The 27,835-nt window shown below is 39.2% G+C and overlaps 2 protein-coding genes and 1 long non-coding RNA gene across 3 annotated transcripts in view; 2 read left to right on the top strand and 1 right to left on the bottom strand.

Annotated features, from left to right (window-relative positions):
- NOX3 (NADPH oxidase 3) overlaps positions 1-6,736 on the top strand; it is a 68,352-nt gene extending 61,616 nt beyond the window's left edge. The window contains exons 12-14 of the mRNA XM_066993192.1: positions 291-437; positions 3,537-3,661; positions 5,844-6,736. Of these exons, the coding sequence (XP_066849293.1) occupies positions 291-437; positions 3,537-3,661; positions 5,844-5,970 (399 nt within the window). The 3' untranslated portion in view covers positions 5,971-6,736. The remainder of the gene's footprint in view (positions 1-290; positions 438-3,536; positions 3,662-5,843) is intronic.
- A 2,112-nt stretch (positions 6,737-8,848) lies between these two features.
- On the bottom strand, positions 8,849-16,561 carry LOC106034210 (uncharacterized). The gene is made up of 3 exons (XR_001205858.3): positions 16,407-16,561; positions 11,243-11,391; positions 8,849-9,970 (listed from the first exon to the last, which is right to left on the bottom strand). It is a non-coding gene; the product is annotated as an uncharacterized lncRNA (long non-coding RNA).
- A 10,702-nt stretch (positions 16,562-27,263) lies between these two features.
- Positions 27,264-27,835, top strand: part of TFB1M (transcription factor B1, mitochondrial) — a 28,002-nt gene continuing 27,430 nt past the window's right edge. The window contains exon 1 of the mRNA XM_048076951.2: positions 27,264-27,630. Coding sequence (XP_047932908.2) covers positions 27,357-27,630 — 274 coding nt within the window. The 5' untranslated portion in view covers positions 27,264-27,356. The remainder of the gene's footprint in view (positions 27,631-27,835) is intronic.

Genomic DNA, 27,835 nt, shown 5'->3' with positions numbered 1-27,835 from the left:
GGATTAGGTACTCTTAGTTAAAGGTGTACTGGCAGGAGAAGTTGGGAAACTTGTGCACTGCCTAGCTTCACTGACACATGAATCAATCTTCACTCAATCTTTAAGATGAAAATGATTTTTTATTTTTTTTTAAATTACAGAGCCTCTTCATCATCAAAATGATGTGTGATTCTGTTTAAATTTACAGTGGAGAAGAGACACACACACTGTGGTTAATGACTTGAGCTAATCATTAGGAAGTTTTATTGAAAGTTTTCTTCTTGCTTAATCTCTTTACTTTTATCTGACAGGTTTATTTTTACTGGATCTGTCGAGACCCATCAGCATTTGAGTGGTTTGCTGATCTTCTGTTCCTTTTGGAAACAAAAATGGCTGAAAAGGGGAAAAATGATTTTCTAAGTTATCATATATTTCTTACTGGCTGGGATGAAAGTCAGGTAATGATGAAACTCTTATGAGTCTGAGTTAATGTACCTTGCTTTTCCAGTATGGTAACATATGGAACAGGAACAGATGAATGAATGATGGATGAAACAGAGAGACAAAGAACTGTAAATATAAAGACACCAGACTGTTTCCATTTCCATCGCACATTCAGAAAACCAGGAACAGAGAAATCAAACCAGTGATCCCTTCAGTCCAGTCTCTTGTCTTGGGCAGCCCTGACTACCAGGTGTTTCAAACACAAGTGCAGAGAGCATTTTGAGAGCTTGTGAAGGGACATTTTGTCCATGTTTCTGGAACATCCCTTAAATAGATTATAGCATATTTACGCTGAAATACGGAGGGTTGTATAAAAAGCATTGGTTTTGTTTACTCTTATTATTTGCCATAATTTTTGTTGTTCACATATATGTCCAGTACAGTTTTGAATCCTGCTGCATTCAGAACATTCTGGCAACAAACTCTATGGACTAATTTATGTTGTTTGAAAATATATTTTCTCTGATTGAGTTTAAATTCGTGATTTTGTAATTTCAAGTTGTCATCCCACCTTGAGGTACTTAATCCTTAGACTGGGTGGCTTTTATTCAACTTTAGTCTTTACCTAGACCTAAAAGAGCTGATTTTCTCTTTCTGTATTTTTTTAACTCATCTCTCAGATCACACTGTGATCAGAGTTAGGGACCTGCCAGAAAATCTCTCACAGAAAAGTCTTTGCTCTACTGTTTTATTTCCTGCTGTCTCTACTGAATGGATGACAAGGACTGTCTACTACAGATTAAAAATCAGATTTCAGAAATCTTTCCCCTTGCTGCTTACCACAAAATAAATAAATAAATAAAAATTTCTTTCTGCCTTTTTCAGGGATTTGATCAAGTAATGAGGTATGTGTAAAACAATGTATTCAGAAAAATCTCTTCCCATCGTAAAGCAGAGTAGTCATAGAAGTAAGCAGTAAAGCAGTCATAGAAGTCACTACTCTGCATTACCAATAACACGAGGTATTACCTAAAATCAGTTTTGAAAGAAGTTATTCACGAACCTAACAAAGCACAAAGCTGCCCTCATCTCTTAGCTGTCAACATCTCACTTCCCTCTCGGGCAAATACCAGACCAAAAGTCAGGTAGGCAGACAACTATTCTTGCTCAGATGCCTGACTCTCCTCACTTGTGTGCCCTGCACATTTTTGAAGTCTCTCCTTCCCTTCAAACCCCTTTGTCCAGTCTCTTGTCAGCACTGCTATGTTATCTGGTGCTGCTGGTTAGGTAATATAGAAACATCCCCAGAGTCGTGCTGCCTCTCCTCTACGCTGGTACTGCTTTTGCTCCCAGAGCCCCTCAGCACCCCACCTCCAAAGAGCTAGGGCAGAAGAGGATTGCTTTTCAGTGGCTACATCTCAAACAAAGCCCAAGACCAGCTGTGTTTCATAACTGCTCCCCCTTCTTCAGTGATCCACAGAACTCCCTCTTATAGGTCTACTTTATTGTTATGAAATTCCAGTTCATCACTCATCATAATTTGAAATTCATCTCCAGTAATATTTGGATGATGCTTAACTTTACTTCATCCTGAAATGAAGGGGGATGGACAATTTATGTCTTCTAGTGCACCTTCCACTGCTGGAGGGTGTTTACCTGCCCCCCACTTCCCTACCCCTTCCCCAGACATAAGGTTTTTTCAATGTCTCAGGCTCTTCGTATATTCTTTCTTGGTATTGGATGACCAAACAGATATGGCACAGGTCTGCCTCTTCCTGGATAAGAAATTAAGTTTCAGCCTATTGTTTCTTGTAATGCTCTTGAGATTCTTCATTAACACTGTGAGCTATACAAAGGACTGACACCAAAAATCCTGGAAAAGTTCCGCTTGATGTGAACCGAAATACCCCTTTTGCTCAGTGGCACAATTTTGCTGTAAGCAATTCAAATATCCTATGTCGTTCCCTGCCTCCCACTCCTACCAAAGACTTTGAGTTTTTTCTTAGACTCTTCCAAGCCCTCCATGACAGTGGCCCAAACTAACAAGGAGTTTTTGTGACCTCTTGTGACAAATGCACTTGACAAGAATAATAGATTTGTTAATCAACATGGAAGACTCATAAGATTCATTAGGATGAGAAATATACAATATTACCATGAAATGAATCTAAATTTCAGCAGCCACTTCTGAAAGAGATGACAGTGGCCTGAACTAAATGCAAAGCCCATTTTTTAACTTAGCTCTCCTCCAGTAATTTCGTGACAGCGATAGTAACAGTGATAGTCTGTAATGAAAACAAGTGTATTACTCCTACACAACAGCAGCACAATTGAGAGAAATGGTGGGTTTGTTTCTATATCTAGTGGTACTCAGATAGCATGGAAATGGGTGTAGCATAAGAGCTGAGGGACAGTAAATGTCCATGAAAATCAGGATTTGTTTTCTTGGCACTGACACATGTTTAGCTCACTTAGATCAGTGCTTCACCTGAGCTGATCTAACTTCTGCACCTGCCTCCATGCCAGGAGAAGTCAAAACAGTCAGAGTTTTACCCCTGCAGAGCTGGTACATCTGTGACTATCTGCTGGTATGTCAGCAGCACAATGGTCAGGACATACCAAGAGTCCCTAAGGTGCATGTAGTTTCTAATATTTATTGTCAAATTCTGTTACAATTCACTTTTTTTCCCTTTCCTAAACTCCATCTTTAAGGCCAACTTGGCCTTAAAGTGGTGACTATCACTTCAGGATCTGCAGAGAATTAAGTGTAAGGTGTGATATTCAAAGACTGAGAAGAAGTTTAGGAATCCTGCCTGTAAAAGTGGCATAGTAAAAACAGATATTTAATCCATCTCATTTCAAACATTTTGTCTCAAGAAGCTGAACACCTTCCAGGTTATGAGCACTTTTGGAAGTGTTTATTAGACTTCTTGAGTACCCCTACTCTCCTCTCCTCCCCTCTCTTCTCTCCTCATTGCCATTTGATAATTACAGTTTTCTTTCCCTTATTAATACTTCTGTCTTTCACTGAGAAGCTGTATTATTGCTTTCTCCTATTACTTGGAGTATACACTGTTGATTCTAAAATGATTATCTTGTAAATTTGCCTTTAGGCTACTCACATAGCCCTACATTATGATGACAAGATGGATGTAATTACTGGTTTGAGACAGAAGACCTTCTATGGAAGGCCAAACTGGGACAATGAGTTCAAGCAGCTAGCCGAAAAACATCCTAGGTAAGGCAGGTTGGCTTCTAACCTTGTTAGGTAACTTGTCTCTCAGCATAAACAGTGGGAGGAGGGGAGGGCAAACCTTTCTAAATGACCCTTTTAAACTAATTCAGTTTTTTTAGCTGTGTGGAAAGAAGATTTATGCTTAATGAAGCTTTTAATGAAGAAATCTCGGAAAGAGAATGCCAATAAAATCTAATTTTTGGACAAGAAAATCTAATATTTAGAAGTATTTCAATATCCTGGCCTTTGTCCAGATATAATTGAAACACACAATCCAATTACTGTTCTGCACAAAGGACAAAGTAGCATTAATTTCCCTTGAAGATGGTTATTAAAGAGATAAACTGTGATTTTTTTCTTATGATGTCAAGGATATGTTTGTTCCCTGAACATATTTGGCTACTCTTGCAAGACTATGCTGTTCTGTTATTAGTTCATCTCTGCTGGCAAAGACAGTTCATTTGAACTTGGTGGATTCGCTAGTGGTCTGAGAAAAGCTTCTTTGTTCCTGAAAGTCTTTGAAGCAAGAATTTGAAATATTTTGTGTTCAGCGGTAGAAAATTCCAGAATCTTTGGGACCCTTTATGATTTCCAAACATTTACCTGCTAATGCAAAATAAAGGCTTGCACTTGGGAGACAGAGATACAAAAAGAAAAAAGAAGAAAACTTTTTTTTAAAGATGAGAAAGCTGAAAAGGAGGAGATCAAAGAGAATACAGAAAGCTACAAGAATACCATAAAATTACAAAAATAACAGTAATAGAGAAACCACTTGATAGAGGTCAAAATAAATACAATCAGGAAATAAGGGAAGGTTAAAAATAGAAAGAGGCCAAGGGTAGAAAATATGATTTTTGAAAGACCTTTTATAGGGGTTCTACTGCAAAAACAGAGCTTTTTAAAGTTATAGCTGAAACATTATAATTTTGTTACCTTTTTAAGAACAGCTGAGAAAAGCATGGTTTTCTGATGCTCAGGGAAGGAGATGGGTATTAATTTTCTTTACTGGATCTTGTGATATTTCCTTAGAAAGCCAGTGCTCAAGTGACAGAAAAATCTGTATTTGCTTCTGAACCTAGATGCACATGTTGATGGTCAACTTTGAACTTCTTAAAGAAAACACTGCATGAAATATACACTCCTTGTGCACACTGAATCAAAAAACTCCCTACCTTTTCTTGCTCTGAGTTACAGAAGATTCAAGAGTTGAAGAAACTCAAGAGTTTCTACTGTATGTTGGAAAAATCAGTTTGTATGAACTGACTAAATTTTGGGTTGCTGCATCTAGGTCTACCAACTTTCCCATGGTGCAACGGTGTCTTTTTGCGGATTAGCACAAATATATCACTCAGGTTGAACCTGAGTGTAATCAAGAACTAGAGCAGTATGGGGGGACTACAACTTTGGCACCAAAATCAGATCTACAGCCACTCCTTTCCTGGAGCAAACTTTTTGAAACACACTGTCACTTGTCACTTGCATTGTGCTTAAGTAGGCTCAGTTTCCCCCAGTAACACAGCATATGTGCATCTGTGTGCTCATATATATGTTTAAAAGAACATGTGTTGTATACTTAAAAGAAAACTCTTTAAAGCCCTTTGCAGCAAGAAACCAGGTTTCCAGTTCCTTTTAACACACTTGTGCACTTATGAGCACAACTGTTTGTTACATTGTTCATCATGTTCTTGTTATTTATGAGAACTATTTACTTTTTTTTTTTTAAATCAGCCATCAGTATTAAAAAGAAATAAACAACAACAACAACAACAACAAAGAAAAATACTAAGAAACAACTGAACGTTTTATGCATTTTTTAGGGAAAAAAAAAATTTAACTTGTGGAAAAAAAGCACCGAACATTTTCAGGCCAAGCAGTGTGTTTGTTTCTCTGAATTTAAAAAAAAAAAAAAAAAAAAAGTACGACAATCAAAACCAAAGAACTATGATTCAAAATAATTTGTGACCTCTAATACAGCAATCCAAATAAATAAAGCAATATGACATAATAAACACTGAAGTATTAAAATAATTATATTGTAATACTTTGTGACAGTAACAAAACTTTTCAAACGCATTTCTCAAAAAGCCATTTCAAAAGATATAAACAAAGCTGGATGCTGTCAAAAATTGCAGTTTATCTATTTATTCTGCTGTTTTTATGTTTTTTGTTGTTATTGTGATTACAGCAACAGTATTGGAGTATTCTTCTGTGGACCCAAGACTCTCTCTAAGATCCTTCAAAAGATGTGCAGCTCCTATTCATCAGTTGATCCAAGAGGAGCTCAGTTTAACTACAATGAAGAAAGTTTCTAGGCTGTACTTCTCAATTCTGTAATAGGTATTACCAAGTTGTGCATTTTTCCTCACCTTCTCCTGTCCTCTTCCCATTCTGCAGCATTCAGTCCAGATGTTGAGAACTGTAAATTGAAGCAGCTGCACTGACTTCAGCAGAAAAATGCCATCCTATGCCAACTAAAGTTTTGGACCCTATCCTTAGCCTTTCCTTCAAAGAACCGAAGGGCTGATTCTTCATTGCTTAGTCAATGATGCTGTGAATCCAACCACACCTCTGTGAAAACAAATACAAATCACTATACTTTAAAGGAAAAGGTGCGAGAAAAATGGCCATTTAGATCTGTACGTTGCTATTGTGTATGATCAAACTACTACTGCAGGCAATATTATCATTCCTGCTGTTTAAATCATGTCCAGTTATTCAAAGCATTTTCCTTTCTGATGTTCTGATCTTGTACTTCTAGTCTCCTACTGAGCACACATCTACATCGTCTTTTTTCCATAGCAATGCTGCTTAAATATATACTTCCTAACAAATTCCTTTTGACCTACCAAAGCAGGCACCATTTAAACCTGCCATTTCTGCAGTGATACTGGTGGTGCATGCAATAATCTAATATTTTCTGAAGGTTAAGTAGACTCCAGAAATTTTTGCTCTCAGCAAATGGATCTCCTGAGACAGGCAACTGAAACTGAGGGAAAAAGTAACGTGTCCTTTAAATGCCACACTGCTTCATGGGCATTGAAGAACAGGCTTTAAAATATATAGATTCACAGATTCAGAGATATCACAGGGTGGCTGAGCTGGGAAGGGACCTCTGGAGGTTCTGGGTCATGAGTCCCTTCTTCCACCTCTTCTGCACTTTGTTTTTTTACTTTTTTTTTTTTTTTTTCTCTATGAGAGACTTGTTCATCCATGCAGGCCTCCTACCACCTTTGTTTGACATCCTCCACAGCCAGATGGATCATTTTTGAGCTTGGAGGAGGTGATTCTCGAAAATCATCCAATTATATGGATCTCTCTTTTCTTCAGGACCTTACACGGGATCGTTCCAAGCAGGTCCCTGCCAGAGTCTACTTTCCTGAAGCTTAAAGTTGTGATTTTGTTATTTGCCTTGTATCTCTCTCTCTGGATCCTGAACTCCACTATCTCATGGTCACTGCAGCCAAGGCTGCCCAGAACCGTTACATACTTGACCTGGTTTCTAAGTGTGAGCTCCAGCAGAGCGCCTGCCTTAATTAGATCCTCAAACACCTCCATAAGGAAGCCATCATCACTGTGCTCCAGAAATCACCTGAATTGCTTGGTCCCTGTCATGTTGTCCCTCCAGCAGATATCGGCGTGGTTCAAGTTCCTTATGAGGACCAACACGTTAACATGAGACTTCCAGTTGCCTGAAGGAGGTCTCATCTGCTTGGTTATTAGGTAGTTTGTAGCAGACACCCACCACAACATAACCCACATTGGTCTGCCCATTAATCTTGACCAGCTCTCAGCTGGCTTCTCGTCCATCCCTAGGCTGAGCTCCATGCATTCCTGCTGCTCTCTCACGTACAGGAGAGCTGCCCTCCTCAGCATCCCAGCCTGTCCTTCCCAAAGAGCCTGTAGCCATCCACTGCTGCTCTACGAACAAGTGAATTATCCCACCATGTTCCTATGTTCCCAGTGAGATCATAGCCCTTCAATGGTATGCAAACCTCTAATTCTTCCTTTGTCCCCCCTATGCTATGTGTGTCAGTGTACAGCACTTTAGAGAGGCATCCTCTCATGTGGGTTTTCCAGAGAAGGTATGAGAACTTCCTTCACCATGCTGTCTTGCAGGCACTTGCTTTTTTTGCCTGTGTATACTTATGGTGGGCCTGTATTTCTGATTACTCAGCCTCTCCTGTTCACATTGTCCTGCACACTTGGCCAACTGTGTCTCCTCACTTGGCCGTCGGTCAACCACTCCCTCCCATCATTCCTAGTTTAAAATTCTCCTCACAGGCTGGCCAGCATATGGGCCTTTGCCCACTGCAGGCAGATCCCATGTTTTCCTAGGAGTCCTCGATCCTCGAAGGGGGTCCCACGGTTGTATAAGCCACCTCCCTGTTGTCAACACCAGCTGCACAACCAGTTGTTGACTTGCAGGATCCATCCCCAAGTTCTTCATCACATCAAAAAGCCTTTTGGTTGGTTGGTTGTTCAACAAAGTCTGCAGATGTGGGAGGAACTGTATTTGCATGCCATTTCATCACATGCCAAGTTGACAGCCTTGAGAATGGTGTATCTAAAATGCACCTATACATATATCACTGCCTAGTGTTTTTAACAAAGTCTAATTCTTATTTGCATTTCTTGTATTCTTGTAACTGATCCAGCCTTTCCTCACAGGTCACAGACTGTTACCCAGAACAGTTTTTTGTTCTCTGATATACTGATGCAGCTCTGAGAGGTAGTTACGAAACAATAAGTCATCTTTTCACCTCTGCAGACCTTCTGAGGTGGCTGCTAGGAGTCCAGATGTACAGTTCAGACCAGCTACTGAGCTGCCTGGCAACCTTGTGGCAAACAAACCAGCCAGGTGCCAGCAGTCCCTGGAGTCACATCTTCTAATATGGTGAGACGAGTGTAAAGCTGTGCATGCCACAGTACAACCAGTGGTGATGTCTCCAAGAGATGACTGTCTCCATCTGGTTAGGTGAGCCAGCCTTGTGGCACAGTGTGTGTCAAAGTGATGAAACTACAGCCTTCATGAGACACCAGTCTTTACTCCCACCTTCTAATGTCTCTCACTGGCACAAGAGCTGCCATTGCTATAGTTCCTGTCCTCCAAAAGAGGTGCTTCCCTCACAGCTTTGCATTGCTCATCCTCCAAGTCTGCCTGAGTGTATCATTGCTGCTTTTCAAGATCTGATGTTGTCTTGCACCTTCAAGTCCTATTTGTACTTATCTTTGTGACTTCAGCACTGTTAAGCATGTGGAACATACAGATAGCTTTAGAAGGATAGGGGGAAACAAAATAAAATATGTGGGACTCATGCAAGCTAGAAAACCATGGAATATATTTCCTTACTTTGCTCCCCCAGCACAGAAAGTTAAAGAAAAACTACAACCAAATTGGCCTGAGGTGTAGTGAAGTTCACTAGGATCACATAATGCATTTACCCAGCCACACAATAAAGGTGGGAGGTAGAAAACATCCTGTGTATATCTTGAATAAGACAAATGGCAACATTATATATGTACACTTATACATACACGCGCGGGAAATGCCCACTAGAGGGGACATAGCTTTATAGACAAAAGAAACAATAATAAAAATTATGTCACAGAGGACTACAAGATTATTTTATATCTTTTCTATTGGAGGTTAATGGTATGTGTGAACCGAGCTTGATCTACAAGATACAGTTGTATTATTATTAAGTTTAGGGCAATGCATCTTTATTTTAAAATTGTTGAAGTTTTCTTAAACGCCTGCCTGTGTGAAATGATTAATGTGGTGCATACTGTGTAGCAGTAGAGTGAGTGGAGAATTAGAGCCTCTGCCAGTTCACCTAGAGGCATTTATCTTTTATTTTTTTCCCTGGTGCCCGTGCTGAGCCTCAGGGTAAGCTGACACATTTTTTAATATAAATTAAGCTTCTTTTTTTATGTGCGTTGAAAATCTTGAAGGAAATGAGAAATGTGTGTAGGCACCAGTACCAGCTGCCATTGCATGAAAGAAAGAGGTGACAATTTCCTGCAGATTCTGAATGATTGTTTTAATGGGGTTGGATCGGAGGTAACAAGCACAAAGATATTGTGCTGCCAGAAAAACAGGATCTGTTCTCCCCCTAGCCTCATGCAACAAGATGTAACATTTAGCTTCTGGCTCAACATGGCATCTCTTCACTGCTTTGATTTATTCCCACTTTTGCAAATCACTGTGGTATGCTACAGGAGATGCATTTAGAGCCCTTGTTATAGTTCATTGAGTAGCACTGCTGTTATCACCACCAGAGGAGAATTTCACTTGTATCAGGACTGAGTGACCTAGAATAAACGAAAAAAAATAATAATAATAAAAAAAAAGAAGTGGGAAGGTTTGTTGGACTAGGATGAAACTGCATTTAAGTTGAATGAAAATCCCTTTATTACAAATACAATTTAAATCAAAATGGAAACTAGGAAGATTTGGCTTCCTGCCTTGTTTTGAATAACACTGAGCACACAGCAGCTATGATAATGTGAGTGCATATGTAATGACTCTATTATTATGTTTATATATGGAAACATCATTCACTGTCATGGAAAATGAAACATATCTTCATGGATTTGTCCGTTCAGCTTCTTCAGCAGGAAGTGTTCAGCACTGTGTAGGAAAATAGTAGTAAATAAAGTATAGTCATAACAACACAAGCTGATCACATCCTGTGACAGAAAACTAATCATAGACAAGGATCATAAATATACAGATTAATTATTTTGGCTCTAACAACAAAAATAATGGTATTACAATAAGGGTTGTGTTATGATAATTTAAACTTAATCACAAGTAAGCATAAGTTGAAATATGTTTTTATGTTTTGGGCTCTCCTCCTTTCTCCCTCCCCCAAAGTTATGCATGCAGTAGAAATTATTTAAGCAAGTGTGTGTCTTAGGTTAAACAGGAACCACCACTTTTAACAGGATGTCTATCATATGGGACATGTACCATAGCATTACAAGGATCTCCTGCTTCTTTCCTGCTTTTAGATGTAAAAGGGTTAACGGTAAATGTAAAAGGGTTAAGAGGGAATTTTAACTGCAAAAAAAGTGCAAAACTTTTCAAATGTTTGAGTATGCCTGATTAGCAGGAGATCTTATGAGAACTGCCTTAAAGGCAGCTCAGCCACTCTGGAAAAGTAATAAACTTAAATGACATGGTGGCTTTATAATCCCAGCAGGTCAACAATTTCAGTGATTTTTTATTTTATCTATTTTTTTTTTTTTTGGGGGGGGGGGGGGGGAGGGGTGGAAGGGGAACTCACCTGAATTCCTTCAGGAACAGTGAAAAGGCAAAGAAAAATGTGACACTACTTCCACGCAGCTTGCCCTATGAGTACCAAAAGCTAAAATAAAATGTGCGTTTGGGGAATGCAAACCCATGGTGGTCAAAGCAGTATAGCAGGAGATAGCCCAGAAGGTGCATGACCACGTGCAGCAGAGGCTAATTGTCCCCAGGCCATTCTCTCTTTTCCTGACACTTCTTAGTCAATCAAATGCCAGGCACAAATCTGCCTTGGTCACGAGAGACAACACCTCGCAGGGTGGAGGGCAACCTACCAGGGACCTGCTGGCCTAAACTTTCCGAGTGCTGAAAACTGGCTGAGCTGAGGCTTTCTTCCATCAGTCAGGGCATCTGTTCTATAGCAGCAATTCCATCTCCTTGTGTCTGATCATTTAATTGTCTGAGAAATTCTGCACTTCTACGTCTGTGAAATAAAATCAGGTGTCCATTACATTAAAGCTGCAGACAGGAACAGAAACATATCCCAGGAATGCCTCCTTACATGTTGCTGAACATGTTCAAGCAAGAGCGAACTGATGACCTGTGCTTTGAAACTCTAGCAAGATAGTCTATTTAACATGAGTCTTCTTGACCTTCAACAAATCATGTCTTACAGTGAAAAAAAAAAAATCTCATTTGCACAATGGTTCTAATATATGTGAACAAATGTGTTAATTGACATGGAAACATACCTTTTCTCCTATCAAAAGCAAGGAAGGACTAAAAGGCTTAAATGTTACTATCCTTTCAGAATACATAGAAACAAACAAAAGTTGTATCGTATAATGAACCACTCAAACAAGCATATTTCAAAGGCCAGCTGCTTCAAATATTTGCAACTATTATTTCTAAACAATAATGACTTCTAACATGGTAAGACATTTATATTCATTGAGGATAAAAGCCCTGAGCCTGCCAATACTTACACATGTGCTCTACTAACTTCAAACAATCTTTTTACTGTCCTAGAGGACTAAATATGGTTCCCTTTGAAGCTCATGCATAGAAGACTGATGTCAGGCTGAAGGTTGGGTCCGGAAGGCTGATCTGTATTATTCAGCTATTAAACTACTGGACTGTCTTGATTCTTGGGTAGAGACTTTCTCTGGTGCAGTAATTCTGAATATGAAAGACAATTTACAGTCATGTTCGCCTTAAGGTACACAGATAAGATTGCATTTATGCACTTTAATAAAAGGCCTGGTTTTCAGTGGTCTTGTAGCTTCTTGTAAGGAAAAAATGTGGCTGTTCAGAGAGTTTTCCTCTTTTTTTTTTTTTTTCCTCTCAAATGATGAATAACTAAATCTGAACATTTTATTCTGTGGAAATACAAAAATAAGCAGGAGTGAGGGCAGATACAAGTCTGTCCTCTGAAACAGCGTGCCTGGTCTCCAGCCTACGTCTGACCATTCCCCAGCATTGCTGCACTGAATTTTAAATCTCTTGTCCCACTCAATGGTTTGTGCCCTAGCTTCTCTGCATAAAAACAACATCTTTCCTTCTGCTGCTGTCCAAGGCTGCAAAAACCCACACAGAAATCATTACTGTCAAAAACTGAACTAAGTGGAACTTTGTGAGCAAAAATAAAGAAGCACGCATAAACCTAAATTAACACACAGTAGTTGTGGAAAGGGTGTACATAGGAAATTTGCAGAAACCTGTGTACTTCAGATCTCACAGACACTGATGTTCACAATTCCCTCTTACTGTAACAAGCACAATGTATTTATTCTTGGGTTTCCAGGAATTGATCAAAGTTTAAAAAATGAAAGAAAAACTTGAATTCTAAAGGTCACAGGAACCTGATCATCCCACAACACTGAACACTCATTAATTACACGTTACTATACAATTACGTTACATTTAGATTCAATGTTTAGATTGAGGGATGCCTACCATTTACACATTAATGTTAATAAAATAACCATGCTGTTTTCTGAGTTTGTATGCTGCTAAGGAAATTCAGAGGGCTATGCAGGACAAACAAATGAAGCAAACAACGTATGCTCTGATACTGGTCAACATACAAGTTACTTTAAATATAAACATGTGGAGAACAGGAAGATTTGACTGAACTGGACTTTGGGTAACATAAACATGCCCAAGTACAATGTCTCGGACAGGAATATGTATCGCATGTTTTATTATTTAATGGAAGCTGTGGTTGTCATTACAAAGATGTATCTATAGTACAAGACATCAAGCATAATCACAAACACTGGCCACCCTATGCATATTACAGCAAATACCTCATCCTTCTATAACATTGTGCATTCACAAAGGAGCCTGAAATACTTTAAAAATAGCCTGGTGCTGGGAGGTGCTGAGTTGTAAGAGCTTTTAGTAAAACCAAAAGAAATTGTAGCTGCTCGGCATTCTGCAGAACCAGACCTTTGCAGTCCAGTCAATGAAATTAACTGGAGTTTTGCCAGAAAGAGGACAGTATAATTTGGCTCAGATAGTCAATGCCAATGCAAAATTATATGTATTACCAATATTGAATGCTGAAGTTAAAAATAAAAAAAAAAAAAAAGAATTCACTTCAAATGGTCTGCTTTGTTTATAGTTACATAGCCAATGCTTTACTACATGCTGATTGTCTTATTACTATAGGTATAGATAGCCATCAATAATGAAGTCCATAAGTGGGAAGACATCTCTTCGGGGAAGCATGCAATTATATCCAGACGTTACTGTTACTACACTAGGCTCTAGTTCAGCAAAGCATTTGTGCTTATGCTTAATTAAAGGCATACAAGATAGGTTCTGTGTTTCAAGGAGGTTAGCACATGCTCAAGGCTTCGTCCATATCTTGAAAGCTTTCTTCAAGTGAGAACCCAAATGCCTCTGTGTGGCAGTGCTTCCAAAATATAAGACTCTTTTCACAGGGTTACTGAAGAAACTGTGAATCTCCTGGGCTTTTTTTCTCCAAATAAATCATATCATTAAAGACAGGCATGAAATTGGTTGTCCTCTTTTCTGGGGATCCAGTAGGACCAACCTCAATTCTTAGGTTTGCATTTTCCTGTAAAAACTGGTTGTAATATGGTTCCCTAACGAAAAAGGATTCATACAGCTATGCTGTCTGTCTGCCTGCATATTGGTTCCATTTCCAGCCTCTCTCTCCCTCAGCAAATATTGTTTAATTTACCAACCGATTTCAACCAAGATATAAGGTATATTAATCTGAACTCTTATATAATCTATATAACCAAAATGGTCTGAATACCTCAAAAGCTTGACAAGTGAGCAATGCCACTGAGCAGTCACTGAAACAAAGTGTCTGAACACCCCTGACTGAGAAGCCGCACACCTCTGAGCATGGAAGGCATTCCAGGCTCATAGCATAGTACTGAATCGTGGAAATTAGTGACTCTAAAGAAGAAACTGAAGCTTTACCAGACAAACGTCCCATCACACTCACTCAATAAAATATTGCAGCAAAAGAGATAATTGTTTCTTTGTACACAGAAGGGATGAGACTAATATTGGTATATTGCAAATTGTTCTGTTGTACATCTCAGAATGTTAAGAAATGAGGGTAGAGGAAAAAAAACAGACATACTCGAGGACTTCAGAAAACACTTGCAATTAAAGGGCTCAATCAGCTTAGCATATGAAAACTTAGATTAAGAGATGACTCTATAACAGTGTGCAAGCACCTTCATGTGGAGAAAGTCTAGGAACCAGCAGACTCTTTAATCTAGCAAAATGAGCAATTTCATATAGGAAATAATGTGGTTACTTTTAACAGACAAGCACTATAGCTACTGGAAAGACACTGTCATAGGACCTGGTAAAATCTCTATCTCTTGTTGTCATCCCATCAAGCCTGGGTGCAACTCTAGAAGATCCAGAAGATCCAGTACATATCCATACTGGACAGATACAAGTTAGGCTCAGTTAAGTGGATGTATTGCTGCACCTGAGTAACAAGGTGCCAATTATTGGCTGCTGCTACTTAAGCATCAAAGGAAAAAGGTGCAGTGGTCCTTTTAGTGTTCAAAATGCTTTGAATGTATGTTTTCTCACAATATCCTTGTCAGGTGGAAAATTTAGAACTTCCAGTTTTAGATGGAGGACTGAGACATGGAAATGCTAAGACATTTACCTCAACTCTCAGAAAAATGGCAAAACAAGGAAAAAACCACAGCCTTCCAGGACCAAGACTATTGCTTGAACTGCTACAGCAATCTTCTCCTATAAACTGCATTTTGTGTATTTGACATGGCCCTTAATAATATCCGAGAACGAGCTTTCTGAATGACCATGAAACAGAAATGAATGATTTTCTTACTAATGGCAATCATTAACGTTGCTATTAGACAGTACAACTTGAAAGGCAAATATTTTGATTCCCATGAATTGGGTGATACATGCTTGCTTGCTCTAAGAATTGCATACATTTTATAGAGTATTTACATGAGAAGTAGGTCCTCTGACATACAGTGAGTGATTTCTGTGATTAAATGGGAGATTTAAAGAAAAAAAAAATCAAAAAAGTATATATAGAAAAAAAAAAAAAAAAACAAGCTTTAGGGTTTTCTACTAAGCAATAGTGTCCAGATATCTTAGTACAGATTTTGATACTGGACTCAAGCTTGATTGTACTCCAAGCAAAGAACACAAGAAAATGCCTGTTGCCTCACATGCTAAGGGGATCCAACTAAACACCATGCAGCATAGCATGGCACAGTAATGGGCTGTCAAGAAGGCCAAGATTTCATTTTCAAGTACAATAGATCAGAAAATTGTAAAGCTCCTCTTTAAATATTTCATGTGAAGAACAAACTATAACAAAAAATAAAGCTAGGTAAATAAATAACAGTCTGCTTCAGTTTCCTGGGATGCACTTATCCCCTTTATGACTATTTGAGCCTACATTGCATTTGTTTGCTTTCTGATTTCTGCCACCTTGCTCATACTTAGAGAATTTTCTGAGATTGCAAAGGTGGACCCGTTTATTTCTTATATCTCCCATTAACAGCTTAAAATAAATTCTAACAGAAACATATATGGTGTCTTCATCCTGACTCTTTATCACCTCTGCATTATTGGCTCCATAGTAATCCAAGCTAATGGCATTTAGTTATTGCCCTGCTTAAAGGTACATTAAAGCTGTGTCTGCAATAATGCCATTTACAAGAGTAAATTCATTCCTTCTCATTCCATTCACTAATATTTTCTATTAAATTAATGCTAGGGGAGGAAGGATTTAGTATACTTCACGTCCTGCAGAAGTAATCAGAAAATATTTATGAACATTTGCAGTTGTGATAGGAGGAATAGAACAGAAGGTATTTTATTATGCTGCTCTTATCCTATTTTTTTTTTCTGATGTTAACTACTGTAAAAAAAATCCAAAGCTCATCTAGGGAAATGAATCTATGAATTTTCAAAATTTCCCATCAGTAGGGAGAAAAAAAAAGTAATTCATACCTTACCAGGTAAGTTCAAGTCCACGAGGCACTGGTACACACTGTTAAACAGAAGAATGAAAACTACTCTAAAAGACAATATCAATCTAGAAATTCAGTCACTGAGAGCTTGCTTCATGAACTGAAGCTAATTAATGCTCTCATGTAGGGTTGAACCCAAACCATCATAATGATAGCAGCTCCACAGCTGAATTACTTTTTTAGTATTCTGCCACTTAAAATTCCACCCAGTCGCTTTAAAAGGATTGAGCACATGATTAAATTGTTCTTTGGGAAGGGAAGAGATGAACAATTAAAATCTCCTAAAAAACAAAGCTGACCTAAGGTATTTAAATACAGACTGACTTGCAAAACACTTTCTGCAAAAAGCATCTTTTAATTATCTGCACAGAGCTACTCCTTGCCCAAATATATTTGGAAGCTATAGAAAAAGCACCTTTGTCATCTCACTTTTACATAGCCACTTCAGCAAAGTTGAATATCCTAATATTAAAGCACAACACAGAAAGCTGACAGTATGAACTATGCAATTTTTTAAAATCAGAGCGATTTGTTCATGCAGATATCTGGAATAATGTGGAAATAAAAACCAAGGGTAGATAGAGCTGATCCCTTTACTTTGAGAATGGAAAATAGCTGAGATCACTCTTAAAGAGGATATAAATATGGAATATTTGCAAGTTAATTTTACATTTTACAAAATGGCTTTAACTTGGGACATTCTCCATGGCTGCACTTTTGTGTTCTTCCAGTTTATATGAATTCCTATTTGCTATTGTTTGTATACTTTGCTTTCTGTAATAGACAAGAATGAGATTTCTATGTGTGTTTAGGTTGGGAGACAATGATCAGATGTATATGGCTATAAAACCACATCTGCTAATGTCTTTAAATGATGCTACAGCTGCTTAAAATCATAACATTTACTCATCTAGGTTATCAACTAAATCAAAATTATATTTGCAACTGGATTTTTCATCAAATACATGGGATTATCAAAGGTAACATTTCAAAAGGAATTGAGTTAGGAGACTAAATCACATTGACTTTCAATACAATGCAGGCATCTATGTGACATAAATATGTGACATATATAGATTAGTATTTTCAATACTGACCCATGTCACAGGTACGACAAGCCTTTCGCTGTGTTGGGCAGCAGCACATTTGAACTGAGAAGAAGCCAGAGGCCTTAAGCAAAGGAGGGGCAGAGGAAGTGTAAGAGGACACAGAATTTGTAGTTCCGACTGTTAAGTGAAGCATGGTCTTGCTCTCAACCAGGAATAGCTGCAAGGCTTGCTTGTGCTGACTGAAGGAGCATTGCTGTTTTCTTCTGTCTGGCGTGTGGATTGCCTTAGAATTTATTACAAGTCATGCAAGCTAAGCCAGCTTGTAGACTCAAACCAACATGGCTTTGGCAGTCACTTGTCACAGTCTGAAGATAAGATCAGTTCCGTAGTGGGGCAAACATGGGCAATGAGGGTATGGTTGATGAGCAAACTGGTTCCAAAAGTTGTGGCAGGATGGGTGGTAGGGTAGCAGGAGCTGCAGGAGGCAGTAAGGCAAGAAGAGGCTCCGCAATAATTATTTTAACTACTGGATTAGGTTCAGATACGTCACACAAGGTAGTGGCACACACAAGTGAATGCTAATATGGCAGTAGCTCCTCTACAGATGTTTAAGTGATTTGCAAGGCCCACGAATGCAGCAGCCATGTATGGTCTCTCTCTCTGTGATTGACACAGTGTATGGCACAGGGCATAGCACTGCCATCTATTCCTGTAGCAATGCCAGTAAAGATGCTTACTGATGATACTGATGATTTAGGCTAAAAACATGTTTTTCAGACTTGTGTTCAGGACAACATCAATGCAGCCCAGGAATTTGTGCAGCTCGCCCACAAGTATGTTTCCTTGTTGAATCAGTGATTTTGTAATAACTTCTGTCTGGCACCGTACAAAAAAGTTTTGCTTCTAGAAATGTCTCTAGCCCTGAGGAAATGATATAATATACAGAAAACTTCTAGGAATTTTGACTTGGTCTTTAGACAACCAGAAGAGCCAAAAATATTAAGAACCTTAACTCAAGTTTGTCAACTCCTCCTGAACTCCTGAGCTGGGCTCCACTCTGAGCTGTGTCTAGTTTTTAATGTCCACATTGACATTGGGAGTCATGGCAGATACCAGAAGAGGTTTAGGAGAAGTAAGCACCTTCGCAGAAAGGAGAGATCCTTAATTTATTTCACTGAGAAGAAGTCACAAAACTCATGTCTATAGTTCCCTCATGTTGTGTACATTTATCTGTATCTCCAAGGTTGTTGGAAAGCTGCTAGAATTACAATGGGAGGGACACAGGTAGCAGACAACTCAGAGCTCCCAAACCTGAACAAGCCCAACACAAGTTTATGAGGAGCAGCTGTGGACCCTATCATGTGGCCACAGAGACAGTGACACTTAGGTAAGGAGATGGTGGCAAATGGCTGACCTTGCTGCAAACAGGTTTAGTCTGGAAACTAGACCCTAGGAGGCTGATTTCTGTTATGGATCATGAATCAAGTTCCGTACACTGGCATAACTGCCTAGAAGAAAACATCTTTTCCTCGTATTTCTTCAAAACAATTAAAATTTTGCCCCAAATGGTGGATCACTGGAGGTGGATCACAGAAAAACGGTCTCTGCAGTTTGACCTGAAAACCACTTGTTTCCGGGGCAGGCAAAATTCCAAGAGAGCTCACCAGGCTTTAAGGTCACTCTACAGACGACTGGCAAAGGGGATGCCAACTCATCCAGGATTCCTAATATCTTAGGTAAATGTCCCAGTGAAGATAGCACATGAGGAAGGGATCAGGGCTTCCCAACACCAGATCTTGATTTCTAGTCAGACAAGGTCATTCAAAAGCAACAACACCCCAGGCTGCATTACTGAAAGCACTGCCAGCAGGTTGAGGGAGGTGATTCTTCCTTTCCACTCAGCATTGTTCAAACACACCAGGAGTGCTGAGTCTGCTGTGCTGGGCTACCCAGTAAAGATATGGAGCTACTGGAGTGAATCCAACACAGGACCACAGAGACATTTATAAGGGACTCGAACATCTTTCATAACAAGACAGGCTGAGAAAGCTGGGACTGTTCAGCCTGCAGAAGAAAAGCCCCAGAGGGATCTTATCAGCGTGTATAAATATCTGAAGAAAGGGAATGAAGACAAGAGAGCCAGTGGTGCCCAGTGACAGAACTAGAGGCAATGGACACAAATTGAAACAATACATATATTGCCCTCTAAACACAAGAAAAAACTTTTGTAACTGTGAGGGTGGTCAAACACTAGCACGGGTTGCCCAGAGAGGATCTGGAGTCTCCATCCTTGAATGTATTTAAAAATTGACTCAACATGGTCCTGAGCATCCTGCTCTGGCTGACCCTGTTTGAACAGGGGGGTTGAAAAAAATTATCTCAAGAGCTCTCTTCTAACCTAAACAATCTTGTGATACTGTAAAGATGTTGCTGTATTTCTTGTTTGGAATTTAACAAGTTGAAGGGTGATCTATGGACTTTTCTCCCTTTCTGTAATTATACACACAGGGGCACCAGAAAATGCTGAACCTGCAGGAAAAAAGAAAAAAAAAGAAAAAAGAAAAAAGAAAAGGAACCAGAAGTGAAAATATGAATATACCCTCAGTCTGAAGGGCAGGTTGGATGGAGTCGCATACTTTGCAAAGCATCTACAGGTCATGTAGTATTCTCAATAATAACATAATTCAGTGTTTAGTGTTACTTGCCAAAAATGTGGTTGGATTTTGCTTTCTGCTGGAAAAACAACAACAAATTGTCAGTAATTCTCATTTAGAATCATAGAATCTTTTTCATTCAGATTGGAAAAAAACCCTTTGATCATCAAATCCAATTGTTTATTTAAACCATTATTCAAAATACCAAGGTGAGACAGAAAGCTGAAAATATCTTTTGTTTAGTAGGGGAATGTGGCCAACCGAAATTATGGAAAATTCAAAGTTGTGCTGTCCGAACTAACCATAAGGATTCAAAGTTGTATCTTGGCAGAGGACCTAAATGGCTCCTCAGAGAAAACCTATCATAGATCCAAAAGAGAAAGCTACATGACTAGTTAAGAAGTTGCCAGATGTGTTTATAGAGGCCAGACGAGCACCTTATCTTTCTGAGCGTATGACTTAGAAATCACTGCCTAAGTGTAAGAAAGCCCCTTGCAAGATGGTTATCAAAGACAATCAAGAAATAGTTACAGAAAATAGTTAATTTAAGCATCTTTGAAAATTCCCGATTGTATCAGTTTATAGTATCTGCATTTTGTATTGATTTCCGGCCTTCTTAAATGCTTTCTTGCATCACTTGTCATAACCAGCAAAAATCACTCATCCTTCATCATCTGCCTCTCACTTTGGCAAGATCCCTTTCTTTGTATCCTCTCCTTTTATATTGCAACATATGCCGTGCATCCTCACATTCACTCACCCCTTATCAAAGCTCCCTGAGTCTGCTTCCCAAAAACCTATTCATTGTTGAGGGGCCACCTGGTTCATGAGAGCAGCCCATGTTTCAGTGAAGCACCTTGATGTTTTCTCCCCTTTGCCTTCCCTGTAAACATCCACAAAGATCCCTTATCGTGCCCTTCAGATCCTTCTTCTGTGATGCTATAAGAAAAATGCTGCCTTGCTGAGGCCACAGCTTGCCACACTGACAATTACTAACTTATTCTCTTCATCTGCCAGTATCCACATTTTCTCTATTCTTTTACACATAGACAGCAAGGTTTTCCAGACAGAGCTCATATCTTCTGCTGTGCTAGACCCCAGTCTGCCATGCTGGGGTTCTGCTGGGGGCCTCTGGGTGTAATTACGATATCAAAAATATCCCTTCTAAGTTTTGAACACAACATTGAATAGTGTCTATTTAACATACAAGGCTGAACAGACACATTCATTAGCAGCCTGAATGGAGCTGTGACTCCAAATTAACTTCAAACAAGTTTTGGAAGTGAAAAGAAAGGAAGAAATCAGTTTACCCTATCTACCTCCATTTTCAGATTACAGTATGACAGCAAGTATCTAGAAGTAAGCAGTTCACTGCTATGTTTTTAAAAATAATAAAATATATTGGTTTAAAAGCAAATCAAACCAAAAAGACATAAAAGAATTAAAATGTATTTCCATCTGGTGAAAATCAGCAAAGTCACCATGGCTTTAACAGAACTGTAACAACTTACAGCAGTAAAAAGTCCAAGCACAATATATTTTGAGACTATTCACACTGTTGATTAGGAGAGCAACTTCTTGTGGATGATTTTTAATTTCAGTACAGCACTTCCCTTTGTCCGACAGTAAAATCACTCCAGTTAGCTGTATTCTTCACCACTCATCACTACAGTAATGGTGGTTGTTTGCTGCCTCAGAAATGTGTGGTCAGAATGCAGGGGCAGCTACAACATCCTCATGATGCAAGCAAGTCAAAGTTCAAACAGAGGCACTACATTTTATTGTACATGTTGTATAATACTGTAAAATACTGTATTTTTTTTTTTTTTATCAGGAAAGAAATTACGTAAAATCTAACATTAAATGTAATTCTTTCTTTTTAGAACAGATTTTTGAATGTCTTCTTACCCTTTTCTTAGCAACACATAAATTCTGACCTAACCTACTTAGGAGCTTCCAAAGAGCGGAGCTGCTGTGATTAACAACCTACCCTTCCACGTGGCATATTTAGTAAACCTGAACCTCCAGGTTTTGTAGCTTGGACTTTGCTTGCTAAATCTTCCTTTCTTGTTTACTGTAAGGTTATATCATTGACCTTCTGCTTTTTATTTCTGCTCAGGAGAATATACGGCCTTCATATTCCAGCAGCCTGACTCGACATAAGGACACAGAGTGAAGTCAGTAAACTTTTTGTTCCTTGCTAGACTGTGCAGTTCACTCACGATGGAACAAGAGTGGCACCCAGTGGCCAGAGAGCTTGGTCCAAAAACTTACGCCCTGAAGTTTCTGTCTGCATTTTATAAATCTCTTTCCAGCATTTTGAAGACAGAAATGCTTCCCTGTTCAAGCTCAGAGTCCTCTCCCACCTCGCTACTTGAAAGACAGAAGGTTGAGAACTGAAGATAAAAGGTGTCCTTTCTGTAATCTGTTAGAATATCACTTTTTCTTAGAGAAAAAATAGTCAGCCATAGGTATTACACACTTAGACGGGGTAATGCTTATTTCTGGGGGATCAGGCAGAGACTAACTTGCTTAATATGACCACAGAAAAGGAAGGAGTGCAAGACCCTTAACTTACTTCAACACATTGTACAGTGACTCCAGATGAGGTACGTTTATGTGTCAAAACTGCCCTGCAGGACACTTCAAAGAAACACTGCAACAGGAAAGAAAAGCCCAGGGACACTGCCTGTTTTGTGATCTGTCCTTGCAATGAACACACAAATTCTGCACTGCTTCATCAGTTCGTTACACAGGAGGTATAGGTGATAACACAGTGTGGCCATGAACACTGTTAACTTTAAATTAGAGCGTGTGATATTACAAGTTTCATGTGCTTCTCAGAGGTTCATGTAATATTGTATTCATTTCTCATGATACACAGTGTATAAAAATTACCTCTTTTAGTTAATAGGTATGCTGGACTTTCAATGAATTTTTTGGGGGGGACTATTGCCAGTAGTGAGAAACCTTTTACTCTGCATCTTTAACTTTTGTGACTTTTTTTTTTTTTTTTTTTTTAAGAAATATCAGATTTGTAAATATTCTGTCAGAGAGGCAAATTAAGATGCAAACTGTTAACTTTATGGGAAAAATCTCCAAGAAGGTGACTTGGTGTTGGGAAGCCTGAACAAGACCAAGCTTGCTAAAACACCAATGTTTCAAAATGATGCCAAATGCTATATGGGTGACAAAGGAGCAGTGGCTTACAGTGCTGAGTCCATTTTTATGTTTTCAGGCCCTACTTGCAGTGTGAAATTCCCCCGTTCTACAGAGGCTGACAAATAACGTAGATGAGAATGGTCTTAATGCTCATCATAATTCCTAGCATTCCTAAAATGTTACCACAAGCTTTGCAGTAATTTGCATTAAAGATAGTCTTTCTAAACGTCCTAGAACCTAAAAAGGTATGATCAAGTGGAAATCAAAAGTGTCAACTAAAAATAAACTTTTTAGCATGGATGGCTATGGCCAGACCTCGACAATGTGACCAGACTAGATTAAATGGCTCAGAAATGGCACATCAGAAGGAGAAGCAGTAAAAGAAATTCAAATGTTTTAAAGTAAATATAATGATTTTTAGACATCTGCTGTGGCAATACTGAAAGCCACAGATTTTTGTATTTCCTGAGTTATGTTAGGAAAGAACTCAGCAGTCTGGACAGCATTTTCTGCCAGATTTTCTGTTAATGGGAAGTCTTTGTTCCTTGAGAGTTTAGTTTTTTGCTATACAATGTTATTGAAGTGGTAGCAGGGAAAACACTGTTCTTGATCATACTGTGGCCTGATGAACCCACTGTCACAAGGAGGAAGATTTTCCCCATAACTGAATTGTTTTGCTTTAGGGCAAGGTATGGGTGTAGTAATTCTGTTGTATTCCACATTGTATGCAACTATTGCATTTAACAGGCTATTTATCAAAAGTGGTGCTCTAAATTCCTTTCCCTTCGAAAAGCAAGAAAGAGCAAGAAACCATTTTATGGATCCTCTACACAATTAACATGTAAGATGTTTCATGACAGTTTTGCAATTTTTTATTTTTTATTTTATTTTTTTTGCAGCCCATGGCATCTAAAATTACTGTGAATATGCAAATATACCTCTCCCTTCTGTTATCTTACCAAAACTTTTTTACCATTTGCTAATTTATTTTCTTCAGCATTTTATGTGGTGGCAGAGCTTTTCCTGAGGGAAGACAGTCATTGTGTTGTTTGTATAGTGCCTGGTGCAATGGGCTCCTAAAGTCTATTTAGGATCCTTATGAGGTAGTGTAATAGAAATAATAAACATTTTATTTTAACAAACAATAGAAAAGATTGTATATGAGAACTAGCTGAAGAATAGAGGTATGAAAACACTTGAAAACTGGTGTAGAAAATAAGAGTTTCTCTGTCTAACCTCTTTTGTGTATCACATTTTTATATCATTTTTCAATGCACTGTCCATTTATAATTTTTCATCCTACTTACCTTAAGTTGATGTAAAATAATTACCAAATAGATGTTTTCTTCTGAGAATTCAAATGGAGTGTGGCATTGTGGGAATACAGTGTGATGCCCATTTTCTACAACAAGATGCCATAATTCAAAACTAGTAACAATAACCCCAAACAATACAATCATTTTAGGGCAGTGGTATCATGCTTTCTTTCACAGGAATTATTTTTAAGTTGTAGCAACCTGAACACAGAACCAGTACATAATTAATATGTATGAATGAACACAGTAGGTCTCTAAAAATAATACCTGAAATCAACAATGAAATTCCACAATTACAATGAAAACTTTTCACTGGTACACTTGCTTTTTTGCAATTATGAGTGCCACTTTGGTTTCAATGCTTGCAATGCTGGCAAGTGAACATGAATGGAAGCTGCACTCAAGATAAAGAATTGTGATCCAAGTGATCCCCTAAGAGTGCCTCTGCACAACTGATCTCAGGACTTGAACGTGAGTTTCTTCAGATGCCTGTTTTACCTTTCCTTGGTATCTGTCTATCTAATCTGCTCTTCCTGCAGGCCTCCCATAGCTTGCAAAGGAATGAAAGAGCCAGAATAAGCAGAATGAATAGATGAATGCTCAGAAGGCTCACCTTTCCTCTTGCATAATATCTGAGATTTTTAGTTGGAGACATCTACTAGGAACAATCAGATGATGTGATGGGTTAAGGGTTAAATCATCCACTTTCCATTCATTAGTTTCAAGGACCACCGTGACCCTTCAACCCATAAATTAAAACATTACAGCATCTATAGGAGTCTGAAAAACCTATGCACTATACACTGTAATTATTATTTTAGCGAATGACTTTTCTACCATTTTTTCTCGAAATAAAAATATTAGCATAGATTGCTACATTTCTTTAAGTTACTTAAATACAAAGCTATCATATCTTGCTATTATTACAGTTAAGAGCTATGGCCACACAAAATACCTGGAAACTTCCGTATGTGCAACTCATCAGGAAGGAGACTGCACTTTATCAATGATGGAACAATTTTAGTATAGAAAGATACAGTAGACTTGAGGTTGCAAGATGAAAGTGCTCAGCCTAGGTGACAGTCAAGTATGAAAGACATTATTAAAAGAATGGTCTGACATAACATTTTTCAGGTACTGAGAAAAACTACTAAACTGGCAACTTTTTACTTTAGAGGTAAAATAGCCTGGATGCCTCAGCTGGTGATGAGGCTGTATCGTTGCACGCCATTATTACAGTTGCTCCTCTAGTCCATATTTCTTCAAATTTCACATTTCTTTCTATTTTAAGTAGAAAAATCATCATTATGTTTGTTTTTTTTTTTTTCTTAACTGATGCCATTTGAAATCCCATGTTTCCACCATCAGATGGAGCCTGCATTTTATTATTTCAATTATAATGACTTCAAATTCCCCAAAACATAAAAAAGCAAATGCTTTATACGTCACAAATTCAAAATTCCAGTGTTTCAATTAGGATTGCCACGACATTTTATTCCAATATTCCAGTGTATATAAACAATGATTTATTGTCCAGCTCCTTTTCTTAAGACTAATTGCAATGTTCCTTACATTTTTAATGACTCTGTACAACTACCTGGAAGGAGTATGCAGCGAGGAAGGTGTCTGTTTCTTTTCTGAGCTTACAAATGATATGACACAAGGAAATGTCTTCAAGTTGTGCCAAAGGAAGTTTAGATTGGACTGTAGGAAGAATTTATTCAAAGACAGGGTGGTTAAGCATTGGAATGGTCTGCCCAAGGACATGGTGGAGTCCCCATTCCTGGAGGTATTTAAGAGATCTGTGGATGTGGTACTTAGGAACATGGTTTAGTGATGGGACTCAGTAGCTGATGTTGATGGTTGGACTTGGTGATCTTTAATGTCTTTTCAAACTTAGATGATTCTTAAGTAGAACATGCTGTTGATGGCAGAAGCTGATGGTTGGACTTGGTGATCTTTAATATCTTTTCAAACTTAGATGATTCTTAAGTAGAACATGCTGTTGATGGCAGAAGCTATGTCTAATGTACAACAATATTTTAAATTATTATTTAATTATTACACTGAGTGAGGGATTACTTTTCGGTACTCCTTTAATGTCTCCATTTTCTTACATCTAACAATATCCGTGATTAATTGTGGCTTTTTAGTAACTGCTTAGCTTTCTGGAAACATATTTGAAGCAATTACCTGTTGGAGCAACAGTAATTACTTGTTGGAGTGAGTCCAGAGAAGGGCCACAAAGGTGATCAAGGGACTAGAGCACCTCCCCTGTGAAGACAGGCTGAGGGAGTTGGGGTTGTTCAGCCTGAAGAGAAGGCTCCGGCAAGACCTTACAGCAGCCTTCCTGTGCCTAAGGAAGGCCTACCGGAAAGCTGGGGAGGGACTCTTTCTCAGGGGTGTAAGCGTAGGATGAGGTGGAATGGCTTTAAACTAAGAGGGGAGATTTAGATTAGATGTTAAGAGGAAATTCTTCACTCAGAGGAGGGTGAGGCCCTGGCACACGCTGCCCAGAGCAGCTGTGGATGCCCCATCCCTGGAGGTGCTCAAGGCCAGGCTGGATGGGGCTTTGGGCAGCCTGGTCTGGTGGGAGGTGTCCCTGCCCATGGCAGGGGGTTGGAGCTGGGTGGGCTTTGAGATCCCTTCCAACCCAAACCATTCTGTGATTCTTTATGTACACTGCTTTAATAATCAAGCACATTATAAAAGCTAAAGAACTTTTAAACCCAACAACTGTTCAAGGTAGATGAAACACAAGCGAAAAACCCTCAAACAACGTATGAACAAACATCAGGTGGTCGCAGCCTTCTGTTCTGCCCCTACCCCGCCCCCGCGCATGCGCACACGCAACAGCCGCCGCGGGTGGCCCTCTCCGTCACAGGGCGCATGCGCAGCCCCGCTTCTCCCTGAGCGCCACGGCCAACGGGGGCGAGGCGGCACATGCGCGTCCGGGAGGCGGAAGAGAAGGAAGAGGGGGAGGAGAGAAGCTTCCTGTTCCGGGGCAGCTCCCGCGCGACACCGTAAGGGCCGGCGGCGCCGCCTGGCTGCTGCTCTGGGGTTTCCTTTCCGCCACGGCGGAGGGAGAAAAGCCGCTTGCGGCTGCGCTGCGGCTCGGCGCACAACACCTCCCCGCACGCCTTCCGGCTCCGCCATGCTGGCGGCGACCGCGCATGCGCAATCGGGGGCGCCCGGGGGGGTGGTGGCTTAGGGGGTGGGCTGGGTCTG

This window comes from Anser cygnoides, chromosome 3 (genome assembly GCF_040182565.1).
Source record: "Anser cygnoides isolate HZ-2024a breed goose chromosome 3, Taihu_goose_T2T_genome, whole genome shotgun sequence".
NCBI lineage: Eukaryota > Metazoa > Chordata > Aves > Anseriformes > Anatidae > Anser > Anser cygnoides.
Note: the sequence above shows the minus strand (reverse complement) of the source record. Positions and strands in the feature narration are given on the sequence as shown.